Source organism: Fukomys damarensis, unplaced genomic scaffold (genome assembly GCF_012274545.1).
Source record: "Fukomys damarensis isolate Sample0158 unplaced genomic scaffold, DMR_v1.0_HiC HiC_scaffold_27, whole genome shotgun sequence".
NCBI classification, from domain to species: Eukaryota; Metazoa; Chordata; class Mammalia; order Rodentia; family Bathyergidae; genus Fukomys; species Fukomys damarensis.
The window spans coordinates 27,595,451-27,615,386 of record NW_022900939.1 but is presented as its reverse complement, the minus strand read 5'-3'; the positions used below and the strand labels follow the sequence as shown (position 1 = coordinate 27,615,386).

Here is a 19,936-nt window from a genome sequence, read left to right as displayed (position 1 = left end):
ACTTTTTTAGGCCTAAAGACACTCTGGGAAGATCTTCAAGAAACAAGTAACAGTAGTTATTTGAAGGGGAGGTGGAGGTGTCTTAGGGAATAATGGATGGAACTTCTGTCTTACCTTTGAATGACAGAATGTATTTGCTATTTGGTAACTAAATAAAGTTAAATTGAAAAAGAAAGATGAAGTAGTCTACCATCCTAATTTTAAATAGTTAACAATGAGACAATGTCCTTCTTTGAGCTGGTATCAGGTAAACCTAAAGCATTACTCTTTTTCTTCCAGGGCCAATTATCAAGTTTCCAGTACTGTTGAATATTTACAGTCTCTGCTATGTTGGAGAACTAGGAGGGAAAAAGTAGGAGTGGGGTGGGTGGTGGAAGGGATCTTAGAGTTTGCAGGGCCTAGCTGTGGCTAGAAATTCAGAGATAGTACTTGGAAGCAAATTAAGCTTGACACAATTCCCCCTTAAATAGTTCATCTCAAAAAAGATTATTACATTTCCTTTTAAGAGATACTCACATAGAATTAAAGCTTGTGTAAGGCTTGTTACAAACACCACCGACATGGGGATTTAACAAAGAGGTAGAGTGCGGGTTTGATACCCAGCAGCACGCATAGGCTCACAAACACAGCTTCTGCAGAGAAGAGATGGTAATAATGTACCACACATCTCAAAAAGCCAGAAGAAAAGATTTTGAAGTTTTTAGTAGTGATAAATGCTTAGAAATAAGTATGTTGAACCTGATTTAAACATTCTGCAAATTGATACCCCATTAATGTGCCTAAATTAAAATTAATTAAAAAGGAATAAAATAAAAATAAAGTGGGTCAATTTAAAGTGTTTCCATTTCAAGAGAACCAAGGGAATCTCCCAGTTAGTGGGAAGCTCTTGTACATTGGAGCATTTAGCAACTCACTTAAGTCAGCAATGAAAGCTTCCCCCGGGCTGTGCCTGACAGATGGTGTCAAGAGTTAGTATTTCCCTTGAAACAGAAGTACCAGAGGCATGTGCTGCTTGGTGATACCTTGGGAGTCACTCAGCAGCTGTGAAATGCCCTCTTGTGTGGCTACAAACAAGGTCAGACTTATCAGTGACCTTTAGTGCAGCTTAGCTCTAGTGTTTCTGGACTTCCTTGGTGAGCCACAGGTGTTCAATCACAGGGACCTTAAAGAGTTCAGTTATCTTCCTGCACATGTGTCATGGCTTTGCAATTAGAATGAATGCTGACAGATGCTATATTTAGCAAAAAAAAAAAAAAAAAAAAAAAAAAAAAAAAAAAAAAAAAAAAATCCCCCAGACAAAATCTCCCTCACTCTACAAAAGGGACTGGTTGGGGAGGGGAGGGGAGGTGGAGGAAAGGGGAGGGATAGGGACAGGAGGAGGTGCCCTGAATCTTGGGCTTTTTGGGGCAGTTTCACCACTCTGGTGCTGAGGTGCCATTGGTGGCCTGCAGTGTCCCATTGCCCCTGGGGGATAAGCTAGGGCCAACTACAGTGGCTGAGGTACTGCTTCTGGGGATATTTCTCATTATTTACTCTCAGGTCTCTGCAGAACAGTTAAACCACCAGGTATACCAGATTAGAGACAGACTAGGCTCCTCTTCAGACCAGGGGAGATGAGAAGCTGCAGTTTCACCCTTACTGTACTTCCTTCTATGACGCTGGGGAGAAGACAGGCTGCTAATCTTAACCCAGTCACTGAGCTTCCTCCCACAGGGAGTGTGGGCCATCCTGATTTTAGGGGGCACTTTGTGGGGGGGATGATTTATCCATGAGCAGAGTGATACTGCACAAACTGTGTGACAGGAGAGCAGGTAAGGCAGGAGGTGCTGCCCTAGCCTGGCACCTTGGTGTCGAAGGAAACCTCAGGGAAGGAGGGGCTCTCTGACCTTCTCACCTCCGCGGCTGACTAGCTTTCAGACCTTCTTCTGAAGCATGTCTTTCGACCCTCAAGTCTTCTGTTAACCTAAAAGGGAAGAAAATGTCCTCATTTCTGAGGACACAGAAGAATATGACAATACAGACCTGGCTAGTGTCTTAGTTTACCACTGGTCAGAAACCCTTTGTCCAGTCTTACTCCTGCACACCTGCCCACTGTCTATCCAACCTAAAACATAGGAGTTTCCCTGCTTCTTTAGGTTTTCCTTTGTAAAGACTCCTGCATCACACACAATGTGGCAGTGTGATCTCCTCATGTTAATCTGCTTTGTCCTGGGGGCCTTCAGCCACACACTTTCCAATGGACAAAAAGATACTAGTTTTCCTCTTTCACAATGGGAGAACCATGGACTTCAGCATAACATGAGGTCCTGGGTAGGGGCAGTTCCACGACTTCAGTTGGGTGGGGGATTTCTGCCCAGTGAGCTCTCTCCCCAAAGCTATTACAATCCCTGGACTCTGGAATCCTCTGGGTTTTGTGAGCGAGTCAAGTGCTCACTTGGTTTTATGTAGTAAAGGAGAATCAAGTGGAACTCATCCTCTGGGAAGGGCTTCTGTTCTATGAATTGTGATCCAATGGGGCCAAGGAGTCTGGCTCTGGCTCCGGCACAGTGTTGACTTTCAGCACCTAGCAGAACCCTCGGGCACTCATTAGAAGGGCACATTCTAGGGCCACCCAGCCCTAACCCATCAGGGTGGGTACAGGAAGGGCAGGGCTAGTTCTGTCATGAGGAGCTCTGCTAGAGCATTGAACCTAAGGAGCAGCTACTGTGTGGAGCAGGTTCACAGCTTGGCCTCAACTGGGCCACTCCAAATCAGGAAATACCTGCACACCAGGTCCGGGCATGGACAGGTTTGCCAGCTTCCAGAAGCGCTGTCAGATCTCAACCCAGGGCATGCTGTGGGTCAACGGCCCCTGTCCAGGAGCCTGGGTGTCCTCTGACTTAGCAGCCTATAGTGCAGATGGTGTGGGAGCAGGGAGGAGGCAGCTCTGGGACAGTTTAAAATTGTTAGGGACTCTGGGACTTCAGGAGGGGACAGGTTTAAAATCAAAGAGCCATTTTCATACCTTCTGGATTTGAGTCATATTTGAGGCCTGCTGTAGTTTATCATCAAGAATGACCTCCCCTCAAAAATCTGCTGCTTTCAGAGGCAGGGCTTTTGGAAGGTGACTGGGTCATCAGAGCAATATAGCTAACTTGCTGTTAGGCAGGTGGAGTCTAGGTAGAGGTGGGTCACTGAAGGCATGACCTGGAAAGTTCTCTCTCCCTGTCTCCTCCTCTCTCTCTGTGCCTCCTATTCATCATGATGGGAGCAGTTTTCTTGGCCAACCCTTCCACCATGCTGTTTGTATTTTAGCCCACCATGGCTTGCACCTTGTAAAACTGTGGGCCAATATAAATCTCTCCTTTAAATTTTGGGTATTGGGTATTGTGTCTTGATGACTAAGTGACTAAGTGACTAAGACAAGAACTTAGCAGGGAAAATCAGTGAAAAAAAGCTGACCTGAATACAGAGAAGTTATCACTAGAGGATGGGGAAGTGGTGGGGGAGAGTAGATGAGAGAGGCTGTACCTGATTGGTGCATATTGTGTACATGTATGAAGTACCACACCAAAACCCATTAACATGTACAATGAATACATGTTAATCAAACAAATTAAAAAAGGTTAAAAAGCAGCAGAAGTAAGTTCCATCATTCCTTTATATGTAGCTACATCCCCATTAGAATGAAATCACTGGTTCTGGGTGAATAAAACTCCCACATCTAGGGGCAGGGCGGGGGCACACACAGTCTGCACCCAGAATCTTCCTTATCTAACAGGGGCCTTCCACACTTCACCCGGCCACCCTCACAACCTACATGACAGCCAACCACATGCTCTGCTTCACTTTATTTGATACACCAGGTGTATGTGGAGTTTACAAATGGAACTGGCAGTGTGTGCAGGGTACAGACAGCACACCTTGGGTCTGTGTAGTGGGACCCTGAAATGCATGGACCTCAATCACATGTGGCACAAAAACAAACTGAAATTACAGCCCCATGGTGTCCCCACGTGGATCGTGTAAACAGTTAAATTACTAAGTCATTATTTAGATCAAAATTCTTCCATGAAAATGGCACACAAAACATATAAATTACATTTAAAGTCTGTACATGTTTCTTTAAAAAAAATAACAATACTGTGTTCTGTACAATATTGCTTCCTTTTGAATATTCTAAATGCAACAGTTTCCCATGAATCCACAAGAGTAGGCAAAGTACACATGTCATACAATTAAAACATTTCACAAGAATACAAGGATGTACTGGTTTCTGGAAAGGCACATTTTCCTTTAATACAGGGAGCCCTCATTTCAGAAGCCCTTTCCTCCTGGGGATCTGTGGGTGCAGTGTCCTGCTCTGTTCATCTTTAGCTGCTAAAGGGCAAATAAGGCTATAGCAACGGAGGCAGCCGAGAGAAAAAGAGCTTCCCTCACTTTCAAACCTGTGGGTCTCAAAACCCAGGTGCCTCCTTGCCACATTTTGCAGGCCTGCTTCTCCCACAATTCTAAATATTCGATCCATGTACAATACGGAGCGAAGATGCCATCTATTTTTTTTTTTAACAAAGTAATCGCTGCTCATTACCAATCTATCCCCAGGATATATGCAGGCAGCACCAGGGTCACCGCATCTGCTTCTGAGGAGCTCATGCTACTGCGCCCCCACCCGGCTCAGACACTACTGGCTGAAATGACCTCCTGCCCAGTGGGGATCATGGCAGCAGTGTTGAGCATGGACAGCAGACAAGACAGGGGCAGAGCTCCACAGTCTCAGGTTCCTGGGTCTGCCAACCAGCCAACTAGTCTCTGGGCTCTTGTGACTGAGCATCTGTGACTTCTGAAATGTGGCTGAGTCCCTGTAAGTCCCAATGGGGACTTCCCTCCTGGTGTCCTGGGCCTTGTGTGGCCTTCAGGCTTCCAGCTGGACTTGGGCCTCATCTACCTGTAGAGTTTCATTGTCTCCCAAGAGCTCAGTTTCTGGGACAGAGCCTTCTTCCTCCTCCTCTGCTTCCTGCACAGGGCTTTGGGCCACTTCTTCTGGGATGTTCTGTGTATCCTCGGTGCCCTCAGACAGCAGGGCTGCCCTGTCCGCCACAGACGTGTTAGAGGGAGCTGTGGTGACATAGCCCGTGCTGGTAGAGCCACTGCCACTGTGGTGTGAGCTGGGCTTGGGGACCATCTGAGGGGGTACCTGCTGAGGAGCCATCTGCATGGGGATCTGGACTGGGTAGAAGTTGGGCAGGTAGGCCCCATAGGCCGTCATTGGCTGGTAGCCATTAACGGGAATGTAGAGCTGGGGTGGGGGTACCATGGGTCTGATCTGGCCCTTCATGGGGATGAACTGGGGCTGTGGGAAGGGCTGGGCCTTCTGCTTGGGCCCCACATAGCGGGCATTGCTCACATTGCTCACGGGACTGGTGCTCAGTGAGCTGGTCTGTGTGGTGTTGCTGGCCCCAGAGGTCTGTGCTGAGCTGTTATAGTTGGACAGGTTGCCCCAGGCCCGGAGCCGGCTGTGGATGTCCTTGAACCGGGGCCGCCGACTAGGGAACTCATTCCAGCACTCGATCATGAGGGCATAGACCCAAGCAGGGCAGTCGTCTGGGCACGGCAGCACCTGGCGGCCACGGATCATCTCCACCACATCCTGGTTGGAGTACCCGCAGTAGGGCTGCAGGCCGTAGCTGAAGACCTCCCAGAGGACCACACCATAGGACCAGATATCTGAGTCAATGGAGAACTTGCCATACATGATTGCTTCAGGGGACATCCACCGGATGGGCAGCAGCGAGTTCCCCATCAGTTTGTAGTAGTCAGCAGAATATACCTCTCGGAAGAGGCCCAGGTCTGAGATCTTCACCGCTAGCTTGTCATACACCAGCACATTGCGGGTGGCCAGGTCCTTGTGGACCACATGGTGGCTAGACAGGTATTCCATCCCTGCAGCAATCTGCGCCACAACATGCACGAAGTCAGCGGGCTCCAAGGCAGACTTCACAGTACGGTCATCATCAGTGCTGCCCACATCTGAGTGTGGTGAGCGCATGACCAGGAACTCATGGAGATCACCATGCGAGCAGTAGCTGAAGATCATGCTGAGGGGCTGGTCCTTGGTCACGACACCCAGCAGACAGACAATGTTGGGGTGCTGTAGCCGTGCCCGCAGCATGGCCTCATGACGGAACTCCTCCCGGAGCGGCCCCTCTGCTTTGTCCTTCAGCGTTTTGATGGCCACTGCCTGGGTCTGCTCACTTGGAGTAGACCCAAAAAGATGACCTTTGTAGACTTTCCCAAAGCGGTCCTCCCCCAACTCCTCCATGAACCGCACTGCGGACAAGCTGATCTCCTTGAGTTTGGCCTGCAAAAAGAAAAGATCCAAGTTAAGCCCTTCTGTTGCCTCATCTTGGGAAAGAGGAACAGACAGCTGGGAGAGTCCCCAGAAGAAAGAGTTTATGCCACCACTGCCAGCTTGGTCCTGTAGAAGGCCCCCATATCCTGCCCAGCCCAGGCTTCCCAACTCTTCCCACTGTTTCTTCCCATCTGAAACCTCCCTTGTTCTCAACCAGGCCGCTAATTAGGCAGCTCCAAAATGTGGCTGAGACACCACCACAGACTCCCCTCCCACTGGTGTGTGTGAGTGTGTTCACATTTGCACAAACATATCCTGAAGCCAAGCCTGGGCCCCTGTCCCAAGGATACTCTCTTCAATTTTCCTCCCACAACTTAGAGCGATGCACTGTCCTTTTCTTTCTTTTTTGGCACCGGGGATTGAACTTGGGACCTTGTGCTTGAAAGGCAGCACTGAGTCCACGCTGTTCTTTTCTTATGGACATTTTATTTTTCCCAATTTTGTGATTTTTAGAGCTTAGCCCAGCTGTTCTCCAGAGCCTCCCTCAATAAACCAGTCCTATGGTTTCCTCTGAATTAGATTCTCAGCCCAATGCAATTTGGCCAAAGAACTACGCAAGTGGTGTGAGACTTCAGGGTCCTGCCACTCAGCCCCCACAAGGCCTGTTCCTTTTATGCAGCTCACCCTCTTCTTTCTCAGAGCCCTGCATTCCAGCCCAGGTGGTGAGGGTGTGGTCTATGTCCTTCAAAGCCAGCTCTGACCTACAGCAAACACTCAATGACTTCCTAATGGAAGAGCTGACCAGATGGGCTGGCTCCAACCACCCCTGTGAGTCAGACAGGAAATATGTCCTCAAAGCCTGCAGTGAGTATGAACTCCCTTCCACAGAGGCTGGAGAGGCAGCAGCCCACCTTCTCATGCACTGTTTCAGTGTCGCCCCACCTGGTTCCCCACCACCATGAACTCTCAGAGTGGGAACAGCCTGCCTTTAAAGGTGGCCCATCTTTCCAACTTCCATCTGGAAATTGGTACTCTATGCTTCCCTGAGAAACAAAACAGAGCAAAACTAACCTGACCAATAGCAGACCAGAAACCAGATCCTAGGTCCTTATGAATGCGACAGGAAGCTGCCAGCTATAGGCCAGTATGAGATATCCTGCTTTCCTGCACCATCCTGTGAGTATAACTGAGGCACCTGACTATATGGACAGCCTGCAAGGCCATGCAACAGCCTGGCTTCCCTAGGGGAAGAACCCATGTTGGATTCCAAATATGCCTGCCACTTATGTTTTGGAGAAGCAATAGCAAAATGAAGGGCAGTTTAGGGCTGGGGATTTGGCTTAGTGGTTCCGCCACCTGCCTTGCAAGCACAAGGGCCCGAGTTCGATCTCTGGTACCAAAAAAAATCCAAAAAACAAAACAAAAAAAAACACCCAAAACAAAACGTAAACAAACAAACAAACAAACAAAAAACAAAATGAAGGGCAGTTTAAAGAATCACATGTTATGGTGAGAAAAACTCAGAAACCTAACATCACAGGTAACCAGTCCCCAGGCTTCAGCCCGGAGGAGCCGGCTGGCTGGAATGCGCGCACAGGGTGACCTGTTTGTGCTGGCTGATGAGCGGAAGCTCCATGTCCTGGCTGGGCGAGGCCATCAGCTGACGCCGTTGAGGGGCTAATCCAGAAGCCTTCTGCTTATTCCGGCACACGCAGACCAAGAAGAACAGGCAAGCAATGACCAAGGGAATTGCAATGCTCGGTACCAGGATATACAGAATTCCCATCTTGCTGCTATCTTGGGGACCTGCAAATAACAACAAGCCTTCTGTGTCTTTTTAGTAAACATCCTCTTGCCAACTCTAATTCTCACCACCTGCCCACTTTCCTTCTCCAGACAAAATACTTCGGTGTGAGTGGATAACCGCACATAAATGGGCAAAATGGCAACCCAACCTTAGAAAAACGTAATTCATGAAAAAAGCCACATCTTTCTATAGATCAACAGGACACAACCCAAACCACCTGTCATGGGAAAAGATTGCAGTGTGCAACATGAAGTGCAAGTGAATGCTAGTAGTCTTAATACTAACAAGAACCATATCCACTGTTCTTTCCCGATGCCTGGACACCCAGGGAATAGATGTTCCATTCCAGTTCCATTTCCAGAGGGTCCTCTCAGCTATGGAGCTGCTGAGATAGAATAAACACCTGGGACACCCTGGTCCTTGGGGGGGTACTGGGATTAGAAGTGATCTTGTTCTCTTTCAACATTTTGATTGTTGTTTTTACATGTTTGTATAACGACAACATTTTTAGGGTAATTAAATATACATTTGATTTAAAAGAGCAGAGGGAGGCCATGATTCTGCCCCCTTACAACATTCTATAGGGGCAAAGTTCTTGAAAAGCCATGCATACTGAGTCCAAGGTTTCTTCCTGGCTATTTATTTATTTATTTATTTGTGCAGTGCAAATCAATGCTTTGTCTCCCTCTACAGGATTTACAGAAAGTTGCAGAAGGGCACAGGGATCCAGGCTGACCTACTGCTGGCCAGGACAGGCAGAGAGCTGGCCTCTGAGGACTACTCAGCCCCCTCCCTCCTGGTTACCTCCTTCCCATGGGCCCTCAGCTTTCCAAGCTCTGCGTCCCAGGAACGGGTGGTGGGACTTGAGGCTTGCCCCTCTTCCTCACCCATGGTGGAAGGTGGATGCTTTAGGGGACCACATCTCAGTTTCCCTGCATAATCCCAGGCGTTCTATTTTCCTCTTGACCCTATAAATTATTACAGAAGACTTGGATGACTCTGTGACTGAACTCCCATTTGGAAGCACACAAATCATTTCTGGCCAATGTGATAGCCAAAAGAGCGGCTTCCATCTAAGAATGAGCACTCTTGTGCCAGCCCTGCCTTCCAAAATACGATGTGTAAAACCACATACAAAAGTCTCTCTATCCCCACTCAGCAACTAGCCCTGGGAGGGTTCAGGAAGCAGATATTCCAGAAGCCTCAAGGAGGCAGAGCCCACACTCTGGGTCATTCTTTATTTTTAGGGCTCCGAGGCACTTCAACGCTCCTCATGCCATGGCCAGAACTTGAGTACCAGCTACACAATTATAGGGGCTTCTGCTTTATTATCATTTAAAAAAATTATTAACACATGATAATTTGGAAAATAGTATAACCGAAATGTGAAGTATAAACAGTGAACATTTCTAATGACCTTTTCATCTAAGTCTATCTATCACACTGTGAATAGATTGGTACTCAATTTTTTATATGTGTTTTAGGTTGAACTACACAGACTAACTAATATTTAAGTATCTTGAAATACAGAAACAATAGTTTTATGTGGTGTTTTACAACAGAAATTTAAATAAGACTTCATTTTAACAAAGAACTGTTACGTATTTCCAGTTTCTACTTGGGGGCAAAATAAAATATTTTGGACATTTCACAGTCAAACAAACAGATCTGTGGATTCATTTACAGGGCATACTAGTTCCCAGGATAGATATTCTAGCTCAACCAACCTTCTGTCAATAAACAGTCTGTTTTGTATTCAGCTCTCACAAGAAATCCTGCAAAAAAATATCCTCGTATTTCTGACTTGTAATTGCAACATAAAATTCCAGGAATTTCCAAGTCAAAGAACCTAGATATTTTTCTGTTTTATTTTTAATCACAAAATTACTGGCTGCTCATTAAAATTGTATTTTAACACTTCTGTAAATCTGGTGAAGCTGGTGTTAAAAAGTTTGGTGTACATCTTTCCAAAACTTTACCATGAAAACCTAATGTCTGTGTGCTGTCACAAATATATATTTTCACCCATTCTGTTGTCTCTTATCAAAGCAAAATAAAAAAAGTGGCATCAATATAGCTTTTGCCCTAAAACCTGCTTTTTTCCCTAGCTGAGCACCATGGACCTCCTTGCTGGAAGGAAATAGTTTTAAAGGGCTATAGTGCTCTGGGGGAGCTAGATGACAATTTAACTGCCAAAATTTTTATTCTTATTCTGCAGTGAACACACATCCTTGAAGATGTGTGTATGTGTGTGTGTGTGTGTGTGTGTGTGTGTGACTGTCACAAATATATATTTTCACCCATTCTGTTGTCTCTTATCAAAGCAAAATAAAAAAAGTGGCATCAATATAGCTTTTGCCCTAAAACCTGCTTTTTTCCCTAGCTGAGCACCATGGACCTCCTTGCTGGAAGGAAATAGTTTTAAAGGGCTATAGTGCTCTGGGGGAGCTAGATGACAATTTAACTGCCAAAATTTTTATTCTTATTCTGCAGTGAACACACATCCTTGAAGATGTGTATGTGTGTGTGTGTGTGTGTGTGTGTGTGTGTGCAAGCACGCACATGCATGTATGTGTGCACGAAGGCAATGTCAAATTTAGAGCTGTCGAATTATACTTCATGAGGGTTAATAAATAAATACTCATGTGTACGGGCTGCACAGCAAGGCTGAATGCAAACAACCTTATGGGAGGAGGCTTCCAGGTGCACAGGGGTCTTGATTTGCTCCACAATTGAGGTTTCCTATCAGTGGCCTCCTAGTCCTAGCTAAGTCTCCAATTACCCACCAACAGGAGCTGGTGACATGGATTTGACTGAACTCAGTGGTAATAACTGCTCACATTTCCAATGCTAACTACACTCTTTTCCTATTCAAGTCATAACAGAGACACCTGCAGGGAACATTATGAAATCTGAATCCTATTTTCTCCATACGCTACCAAGTCTACAGATAAAAGCTGAGAAGCAGTGAAAAGCTAAGAAGCTGGTGTGTGTGTGTGTAGAGAGAGAGAGAGAGAGAGACCTATGTGAATTCTGGGAGACACTGTGCAATAATGTCAATGGAGGGAGAAAGACAACTGGCTACACATCCCAGGTCCCACATAGGAAAAGGGCCAAGTTGCAAACACTGGTCACTGCTAGATGGTGAATTTAAACATAAGTCTTTAGACTGTTCTACATTTTTAAGACATTTATAATGATCTGATATTACTTTCATAACCAGAAACAATTTCATTTAAAATAAGCAATCACAAAGGTAAGATGAGGGCCCTATGGTTCCCAGCATACCAGGCCCAGACAAAATGCTCTTATCACAGGCCAACTCAATAGTCAACATGAAAAAAAAAAGAGAGAGAATACATACTACAGGAGGGTACGTCACACAGTTCCATGCGTACGTTTTTATTCTGCGTAAAGCACCAGGGACCTTCCATCTGGCCTCCAGGGTTCCGGCAGTAGGCGTGACCCCCTCCGAGCTCGGGGAAATCTGCACTAGACAGCTGGTGGCTGTGAGGATGTTGTAGGGCCCATGGCTGGCACTGGTGTCCTGACCTGGTGATGCTGGCTGTACCTCTGTAATCCGAGCCGGAGCCATTGTAGCACTGGTGGTCTAAAAAAGCAGGCATGTTAGGAGGCCCAAACACAGGGGACAGGGCCCACCTGGAGCTAAGAGCTCACCTCCCTTGATTATTCCAGAGAAGAACAACAAAAACACTTTGCCTGTGTGTATACAACACCGAACTTCCAAAGAAACAAAGTATTTTGCATAATGTCCAAGAAAAGCAGCATTAAAGGTAATGACTTAACAAAGCCCCAAGCCTACAAATGAAACTGAGGGCTCATTAGAGGAAGGAAGCTGTCCAAAGTTACTCTTGTTCCTGAAACCCCCATGGCACCCAATAGACACTGCACTCCACTGCCCGAGTCAGAATGAGGATGCTGGCACCATCAACCTCATGCCCACTGGTTCCAGACACAAAATCGAACTACACAAACAGGAAGGGCCATTCTAGGCCAGGCCCAGCAGGTCACCTGCAACCCCCAGTGGGAAGCCTGGCTCAGTCACCACCCCACTGCCACAGGGGAACCCAGGACTGAGGATGCGCATTTGTTGGACAATTACAGTGTATTTACCCTGTGTGTGGTTCTAAGCCTTGTCTAATTATTAACTCGCTTAATCTTCATTCCAACTCCACAAGGTCAATCCTGTTGTTTTCCCACGGAAGATGATAAAAATAGGAGTTTAAGCAACTGTCCCAGGGTCACAGTGTCGGTCAGCCCTGTAGCCAGAATTGAGGCCAGGCTGCCCTGGTAAGGCGCACTGCCTGAGAGGGAAGCCCCAGACCCGCTGCAGAAGCTAAACACAGCCCAGAGCCTGAGGAGGATTGCAGCATTAGCCGGGCTCTAAGCCTTCACGGGGCTGGCAACCCAGAGTGAGCAGTTTTCCTCAAAGATGACTTCTACCCTGACTGGTCTCAGCCCACACTGCCAGGGCAGGGCAGAGAGCACATCTCCTGTCCTTTAGAGATTCTGAAATGGCCATGAACAGGCCTCGGCTCAGAAGAATGAAGTCCCCATTGGATCTGTGAAGTCTCATTGCTGCAGGGCCAGGTGTCTGAGGTGGGGACCACACAGATCTCTGCTGATGTAGATGGCTAAAGGTCCTCCTGACTTCTCACTGTGCACTGCATCCGAGACTCAAACTACAAAGCTAATGATCTTCCAGGTTCCCAGAGACAGTGCCCAGAGGTCTGGGACAGGGCCTGGGAGTCTGTATTTTCCCAAAGGCAACCCCAGAGTGCTGTGGACCATTAGGCAAGCTGGGGTGCTGGCCCATCCTCTTCCTGCACCCAGCATCCTTCTGCAGCAAAAACTAAGATTACTCTGATTTTGGAAACTCAACACCCCAGGCTCAAGGGCCCCAAACTCAAGTCTCCCAAATTCACAGAGACAGAAAAGCCTCCAGATTCCCTTTCGACATCCCTGTGGGATGGGAGCCTGGGATGTGGATTTCAAGGAGCCCCAACACCCTCCCTCCAAGGGGATCTGAACCAAGGAGCACTCACATCGGCCAAGCCTCTCCACTGGGATGCCGATGCGCATACAGTTGGCAGCATCTGGGGTCTCAGGCATGGGCAGCGCCTCACACTTGGGCAGCTGCAGCCGCATGAGGATGAGTGGGTTGGAGCGTGCGATCGTGTACTCCTGGCGGCACAAGTCACTTTCCAGCACCTCGCATTCATCTCGGCACAGCTCACGTGGCTTGGGTGCCCGAGAGCGAGAATCGCACAGCGGGAACACGAAGTGGCAGAAGGATGGGATGGCGAATTGGGAGCACTGGTCTGACAGGTGTGTGGAGGTGCCAATCATGGTGAAGGCCGCTGTGGAGGAAATCAGGACCTCTGTTGAGTGAATGGCCACCCTGTACCCCCAAACCCCACCCCTGCTCCCAGGACAACCTACTCTGTGCTCCCTGATCTGGCTTCCTCCTTTACTAAACCACTCTGCAGACCCAAGCTGGAGACACTGGCAGTTCAGAAACCCTACTATAGACTCCTTGGACTCAGAATCGCATTCCCACAGCTAGGCCTGTACACATCTCACTTCATAATCAAACTCCCCTGAAGGAGGCCCCCAACCCTGATTCACCACCGTATCCCAACCCCGGAACTCCCAATCCCTGGACTGTCTCCCAACCCTGAGCCCTGATCACCCTTCCCCAAACTTCCTACTCCCTCCACTCAGTCCTGAGCACCCTGCCAGGAGCCCAGAGTGGAGACCTAATTGGCTCCCAGGGCAGGTCCAAGACACCCATTATCTGCTCTGATCAGCAGCAGAAACAGAAGGCTCTGGGTTTGCTTACAAACCTCCTAAGAAGAGGAAGGAAGGAAAACCTGGCCCAGCACCTCCCTTGGCTGACCCTACCTCCACTTCAAGAAGGGTCACATTTCACACCCAGAAGCCATTTCCCAGAGACTCAAAGGAGTAGGAGGGTCTGCAGGCACAGGGCTGAGGAGCCTGGGGCCACATTTTCCAGCCCTCCCCGGGGATACAAAGGTGTGTAGAGGAAGGGGACTCTGCTCTGAGATACAGCTGGAGGGCAGTGTGACAGGAGGAAGGGCAGCTGGTGAAAAGGATAAGCACCATGGAGTGGCAGAGGTAGCAAAGCAGGGAGGGCAAGATTATGACTGGATGAGTTTTGTGATAGTTTGGGATCAAGAAACCACCACCAGCAGGAGGCATAAGAGTCCAGGGATCAGAGGAGGGAGTGTGCTGGGGATATTCCAGGTGATGGGAGGCTTTGCAGCTAGGCTGGATGCACACACTGGTGAGGGAAAGGTGCTGGGAAAGACCAGCAGTGATCAGCAGCAGACCACTACCTTCCTTTTACTTGCGGAAGACCTACTAAAGAGAGGTCCTGGGGCTTCCCAGATCCAATGTGCTGAGCCAGGGTCAGCCAACAAGTGGTCCCACCATTTCCAATTATTCCCAGGAGACCCACTCAGGCATCAGTGGGAGCAGCTGGTGAGGGAGCAGGACTTGTATTACTAAGTCATAGTGACAGCTGGTCACTCAGTCCTTTCTGGGCCTGTTTCTTTATCTGGACAGTGATTTGTTGAGACCACATGTTGGGAAATCAAAAGTTCCCCTAATGCCTATGAAATGGGCCTGGAGGTGAAGGGGTGTAGGAGCCAGCTGGCAGGGTGTGGTGAAGGGTTGAGGGGTGCTGGCCCTGCCTGTGCATCTGCTGGAAGTGCTCTATTCACATCCTCTTTAACTCTTGGGGTTCTTTCTAGCAAGTACTGAAACTGAAGGTATGAAGCTAGGGTACAAGATGTTTGGGATTTGGTGGAAGAACTGAGGTTTGAACCTCTGGCAATTAAGAGAAGGCTGTTAGAAATGTTGGCCTTGACTTCAGGAAGCAAAAGATTAAGAAAGACAAATTAGGCTGCGATAGTTGATTTGATTGTGTTTTTTCAGAGGAGATCCAGTCTTCGCCTTCAGCTTGGATGTTGTCTCCTGGATTCTAGTAGATTCTTCAGCCTTTCAGAGCAGACCCTTTGCACAGGACACTACATGGAGCTCCAGGGCTTACAGTGGATCCTCAGATCCCTAGTGTACAGAGAGACCTTTTGCACTCTTTCACACCTGACTCTGTAAGCCAATCTCGTAAATCCTTATATATTTGTATGTCTTGTATTAAATTTGTTTCTCCAGTAAGTACTGGCTAGCACATCAGCCTTTTCCATGGGGCAATCAGCTGAGAAGATGCCACATAGGATTTCTCTTCCTCCTCCAAATGTACCATTCCTGAAGAGGGTTCTAGCCACCTACATCCTATAACCCATGCCTTTGTCTTCATCCATTCCCTGAATGTCAGGCAACATTCTCCAAACAAGACATTGCCATATGAAGGAAATCTTTTATCTGCAGAACAGAACTCAAGTCAGTCTAGAGTGATTCCATATTTATGGGGGAGGGGAGTGTTCTGGCTGAGCAACTCAGAGATAGGGTACTTGCCTAGCATGAGTAAGGGCCTGGGTTCCAGGCCTAGCACCACATAAAAAAGTAATAAATAAACCACAGATCGAAAGAACCCTCATTCTAACATCTTTCTTTCAAAACTGCTATAACATCAGGCTGCTTGGACATCTGAGTTATCTGATCCTCTAAACGCTGCTGAAGAAATAACTGAGGTCAATCTCATGGCTGGAATCAGCATTTGCCAATTAGCAGGACATCAGATTCATTCTGGAATCTGTGGCTAGCATCATAAAGGACGCTGAGAACAGACTCAAGCACGTTGGTGTGCATGGTTTGCAGCAAGTGCCACAGCTTTTTCATCAACAAAAGAGAAAAATACAGGTGTATTCTTTTAGGAGTGGGTATTATTCCTCATGACCTATTTTGGTTCTGGAAACACAAATCAGTATGCACAGGTTGAGTCCCTTATCTGAACTGCTTGGGATCAGCAGTATTCTGCTCTGGGGACATTTTCATATTCTGGAATATCTGTACATATTTAATATGGTGTGCTGACGGGGGGCACTATATCTAAACCCAAAATTCATTTATGTTTTATACACCTCATACATAAAGTCTGAAGTAATTTTATAAAATATTTTCAATCATTTTGTGCATGAAACAAGGTTGTGTATGCCAAATCATTAGGTTCCACTTATGGCACCAGGTTAGTACTGAAAAAGTTTCAGATTCTAGAGCATCTCAGATTTTAAAGTTTTCAGACTAGGGGAGCTCAATTCTCAACCTCTATTAAGTCGTGATATGAAGTATACTTTTTGTACTTTTTATTGAAATGTTGGGGTCCAAAAGGTTTAAGAAATTCTGCTCGGGGCAAAACAATTTTTTTTTCTGGTGAGAGAGAGAAACATTTCCAAAACAGGGTAATGGTAGATCAGGATGACACCTTCAGGTTCCTGTGCCTTATTACCACCTTCTTACTCCTCCAGACCTCAGGGCCCTGTCCATAGAGAGTGCTGTATAGTCAGGCTGTTGGTGACCATGGCCTTAGATCCTCCAGTCAAGGGTGAGCTGAATCTAAAAGGTCACATCAATGACACAAATGACTCTCATTCCACCCTTACCAGGGCAGTGTACATCAGCCCTTCTGCCCTAATGCCTTCCCCGGGGAGCTTTGTCATGAAGATCTCCACTGATTCTACATATAGGTCAAGAGCTATCATGGGGAGAACCCAACTAATCTGAGGTTCTGGGGCACCTTCTATCTTCACGAGGTTTTTCTGGTTCCTTAAGGGGTCTGGGGAAAAGGTGTGTTTGTGGAGAGGATAGGGACAGGAGGATGAGAGCGAGCCCTTCTCAGGACTTTGGTCTAATTCATTTTTTCTTTTTTCAAACTTTCCAAGGGCTTTCTGCCAAGGAAAATGCTACAAATACATACTAGTTGGTTCACTGAGCAAACATAAGAAGTTAAGGCCTAAAGTGACTAAAGATGAACACCCCATTTTCTAAATGACTTGCTACATTTTTCAGACACTGAGTAAGGTATCCAAAGCTCTGGCTTTGCTCTCTGGAAACTAAGGACTGACTGTCTGCACTCACCACAGCGTCCCTGACTGCAATGACTGAAATCAGGTCTGAGTTCTTTTGGAGCAAAGATGGCTCTGAGACAGTCCAAGAATCAGGAAATGCAGCATAAAAATGTGAAACAGAATGACTGTGGCCAACCCAGGACAGGAGGCCCAAAAGTTGCAGTGAGGACCGTAAGTGAAGATGGTACTTTGGACCCACAGTTTGGCCGTAGTAAGAGCACAGAAGTGTATTCTAAGCAATCTGCACTTGCTAATTCCTATGGTTGGAATGGGGCTGTGGCTGGGGTGTTCAGGAGTTGGGGCACAGTTCTGAGTATGGCAAGACTAAGAGGTGGTAAGGCCTAGTGGGAGGTTGTCATGTCTTGTTCTCATGAAGACCTGGTTAGTTAGTGCAAGAAGGTTATTACAGAAGACAAGCTGGGGCCCTCTTGAGCTCCTCATGCTTTCTGTCCTGCCAAGTGACCTCTCTTTCTCATATGTACTCAACCATGATGTGATGGAACCAGAGGTACCTCACTAGAACAGGTACCCTGCTGTTTGGACTTTCAACTTCTAAAACTGTGGGTTCAATAAACTTCTATTCTTGATAATGTACTGATCTTCAGTTATTGTTAGTAGTAACAGAAAACAGATTCATACACTAATTGAAACATAAATTAGAAATATTTTAGGGCAAATCACATTAGTAATGTAACTGCTTTTGACAAAGTTCTCTGATTTTCTACTGCAAGGAAGATGGACAAGGAACTTGCTATCTGTGGCACTAACTGATCAATGGCACAAGTGGTGACTGTGTGTACAGACAGTGGCCTGAACATGTGCTTGTGGTTTCATGAAAAGGGTCTATGGCTCTCACCTGTAATTCGGTTCTCAATCTCCCCTTGCATCTGGAGAGAGTCTACATAAATGGTCCTGTTCCCAATGAAGCGTGCACAGGCAATTCCTCGGTAAGGCTGGCAGAATCCATCTTCCTGGTAGTCATCCCTGGTAAAAACACAAAGTCTCTAAGTGTGCCGCGAAGTGCCATGTCTTCCTGATTTTTTTTCTCCAGCATGCTACAATTCAACCATTTTGTTACTTGGCATTTATCTAAATGAGCTGAAAACTCAAATCTACCCAGAAACCTGCACATGGAGGTTTAGAGCAGTTTTGTTCATAATGCCAGAACATGGAAGGAATCAAGACACATTTCAGTAGGCAAATGCAGAAAAAATTTTGATACATCCAGGCAATGGGCTATATTCAGCACTGACAAGAAATGAGCTATCAAGTCACAAAAAGACAAGGAAGGAATTTCAATGCACATTACTATCTGGAAAGGTTATGTTCTGTATGATTTGAACTATGTAATACTCGGGAAATGGCAAAATTATGGAGACTGAAAAGATCAATGGTTGCCGGTGGTTCGGGGGAAGGATAAATAGGAGTATAGAAGAGTTTTAGGGCACGGAAACTACTATGAATGATACCAGATTGGTAGATATGTTCAGTGTACATTGGTCAAAATCTACACAAAGTAAACCACAGAGAGTGAACCCAAGTGTAGCTTATTGAGTTTAGCTCACAATAATCTTCAGTATTGGCTCATCAATTATAATTTAACAGAGTTTGTGAGGAGAGCAGGAAGTACAGGGAACCATGAAACTTTCTGTTCCATTTTTCTGCAAATGTAAAACTGCTCTAAAAAGGAGCCCATTGAAAAATTTTTTTTAATATATCTTTAAGGCACCAAAAGACTCCTTACTAGTGAAGATGGGTTGTAAGGTACCTTCTGTGAACATACAGACTGTTGTTACACATGTGCACAAAACACACACAACTAGGAATAAGAAACATTTCTTCTTACCCTTAAGTCTACACCAGAGACATTACAGTGCATCCCTGTAAACCTCCTGCACTCACAAAGATTTTATAAAAATGATAATCCATAAGGTGTGTCCTATCATTACATCACAGGACAGAAATCTTTGAAAAGGAGAAAAGCAATACACAATGTATCTTCTACCACATTCAAAGGCAATGGAGATATTCCAGAAACTCTGGCCCTCATGGTCTTGCAAGATGAGATGCACATTTAAGACATGTGGAGATGTGACCTGGCTTCCAAAGTGAGCAGGGATCAGATGCTGCACACAGCGGGGGTCTGAGAGGAGTTCGTGACAACAGGATACTCTCTTGTTTTGTAGTCCGCCCTTTCTGGTCCCGTGGGGACAGCCTGCACTGACATGAAAGGGACCTCGTCCTCTTCCAAATACCCAGGCAGGAAGCTGTTATAAAATCTCTTTTGCAGAACCTGCCAGTTCTGTTTAAGCCAGTAAAACCACCCTACAAGTCCCCAGCTATGCTGAACAGTGGCCCTTGGGGCAGCGTTCAGGACTGCCATTTTCAGGGGCAAAATGGAGGGGCTGGGTTCCTGGGATGGCATCTGCTGGGTCTCTCAGACCTGTACTTCAGTAGCTTATTTTCTAGCAAGTCTGGAGCCAAGCACATTGGTTTGAACACTTGTCTTGTGTCATCTGAAGGTGGAAATTAGTTCCATGGGACATATGGGTGGTGTTCAATTTACACAAATGGACTTACGCTCTCAGTCAAAGCTGTCACAAAGGCTGGACACTTGCAAGAGACAAAGGATCCCACTGACAATCTCTCTTTTGTGCTTCCCCACTCTGCTATCTTCTCAAATCCCCAAAGAAAGGTCTTTTTTCAAAGAAAATAACTTTCAGCCAT

The 19,936-nt window shown here is 46.6% G+C and overlaps 1 protein-coding gene across 4 annotated transcripts in view; it reads right to left on the bottom strand.

Moving 5' to 3' along the window:
* Window positions 1-522: 522 nt before the first annotated feature.
* The window catches only part of Ror2 (receptor tyrosine kinase like orphan receptor 2), a 48,750-nt gene continuing 29,336 nt past the window's right edge, over window positions 523-19,936 (bottom strand). The window contains exons 4-10 of one of the 4 annotated variants that reach the window (XM_010607608.3): window positions 18,066-18,193; window positions 13,205-13,519; window positions 11,503-11,748; window positions 7,935-8,137; window positions 5,387-6,340; window positions 1,887-1,963; window positions 523-632 (exon numbers count right to left, since the gene is read on the bottom strand). In XM_010607608.3, the coding sequence (XP_010605910.1) occupies window positions 1,907-1,963; window positions 5,387-6,340; window positions 7,935-8,137; window positions 11,503-11,748; window positions 13,205-13,519; window positions 18,066-18,193 (1,903 nt within the window). In that variant the 3' untranslated portion in view covers window positions 523-632; window positions 1,887-1,906. Of the gene's footprint in view, window positions 633-1,886; window positions 1,991-3,822; window positions 6,341-7,934; window positions 8,138-11,502; window positions 11,749-13,204; window positions 13,520-18,065; window positions 18,194-19,936 lie in introns of those variants that run through there. The other 3 variants (XM_010607609.3, XM_010607611.1, XM_010607607.1) reach the window with 3 other exon arrangements.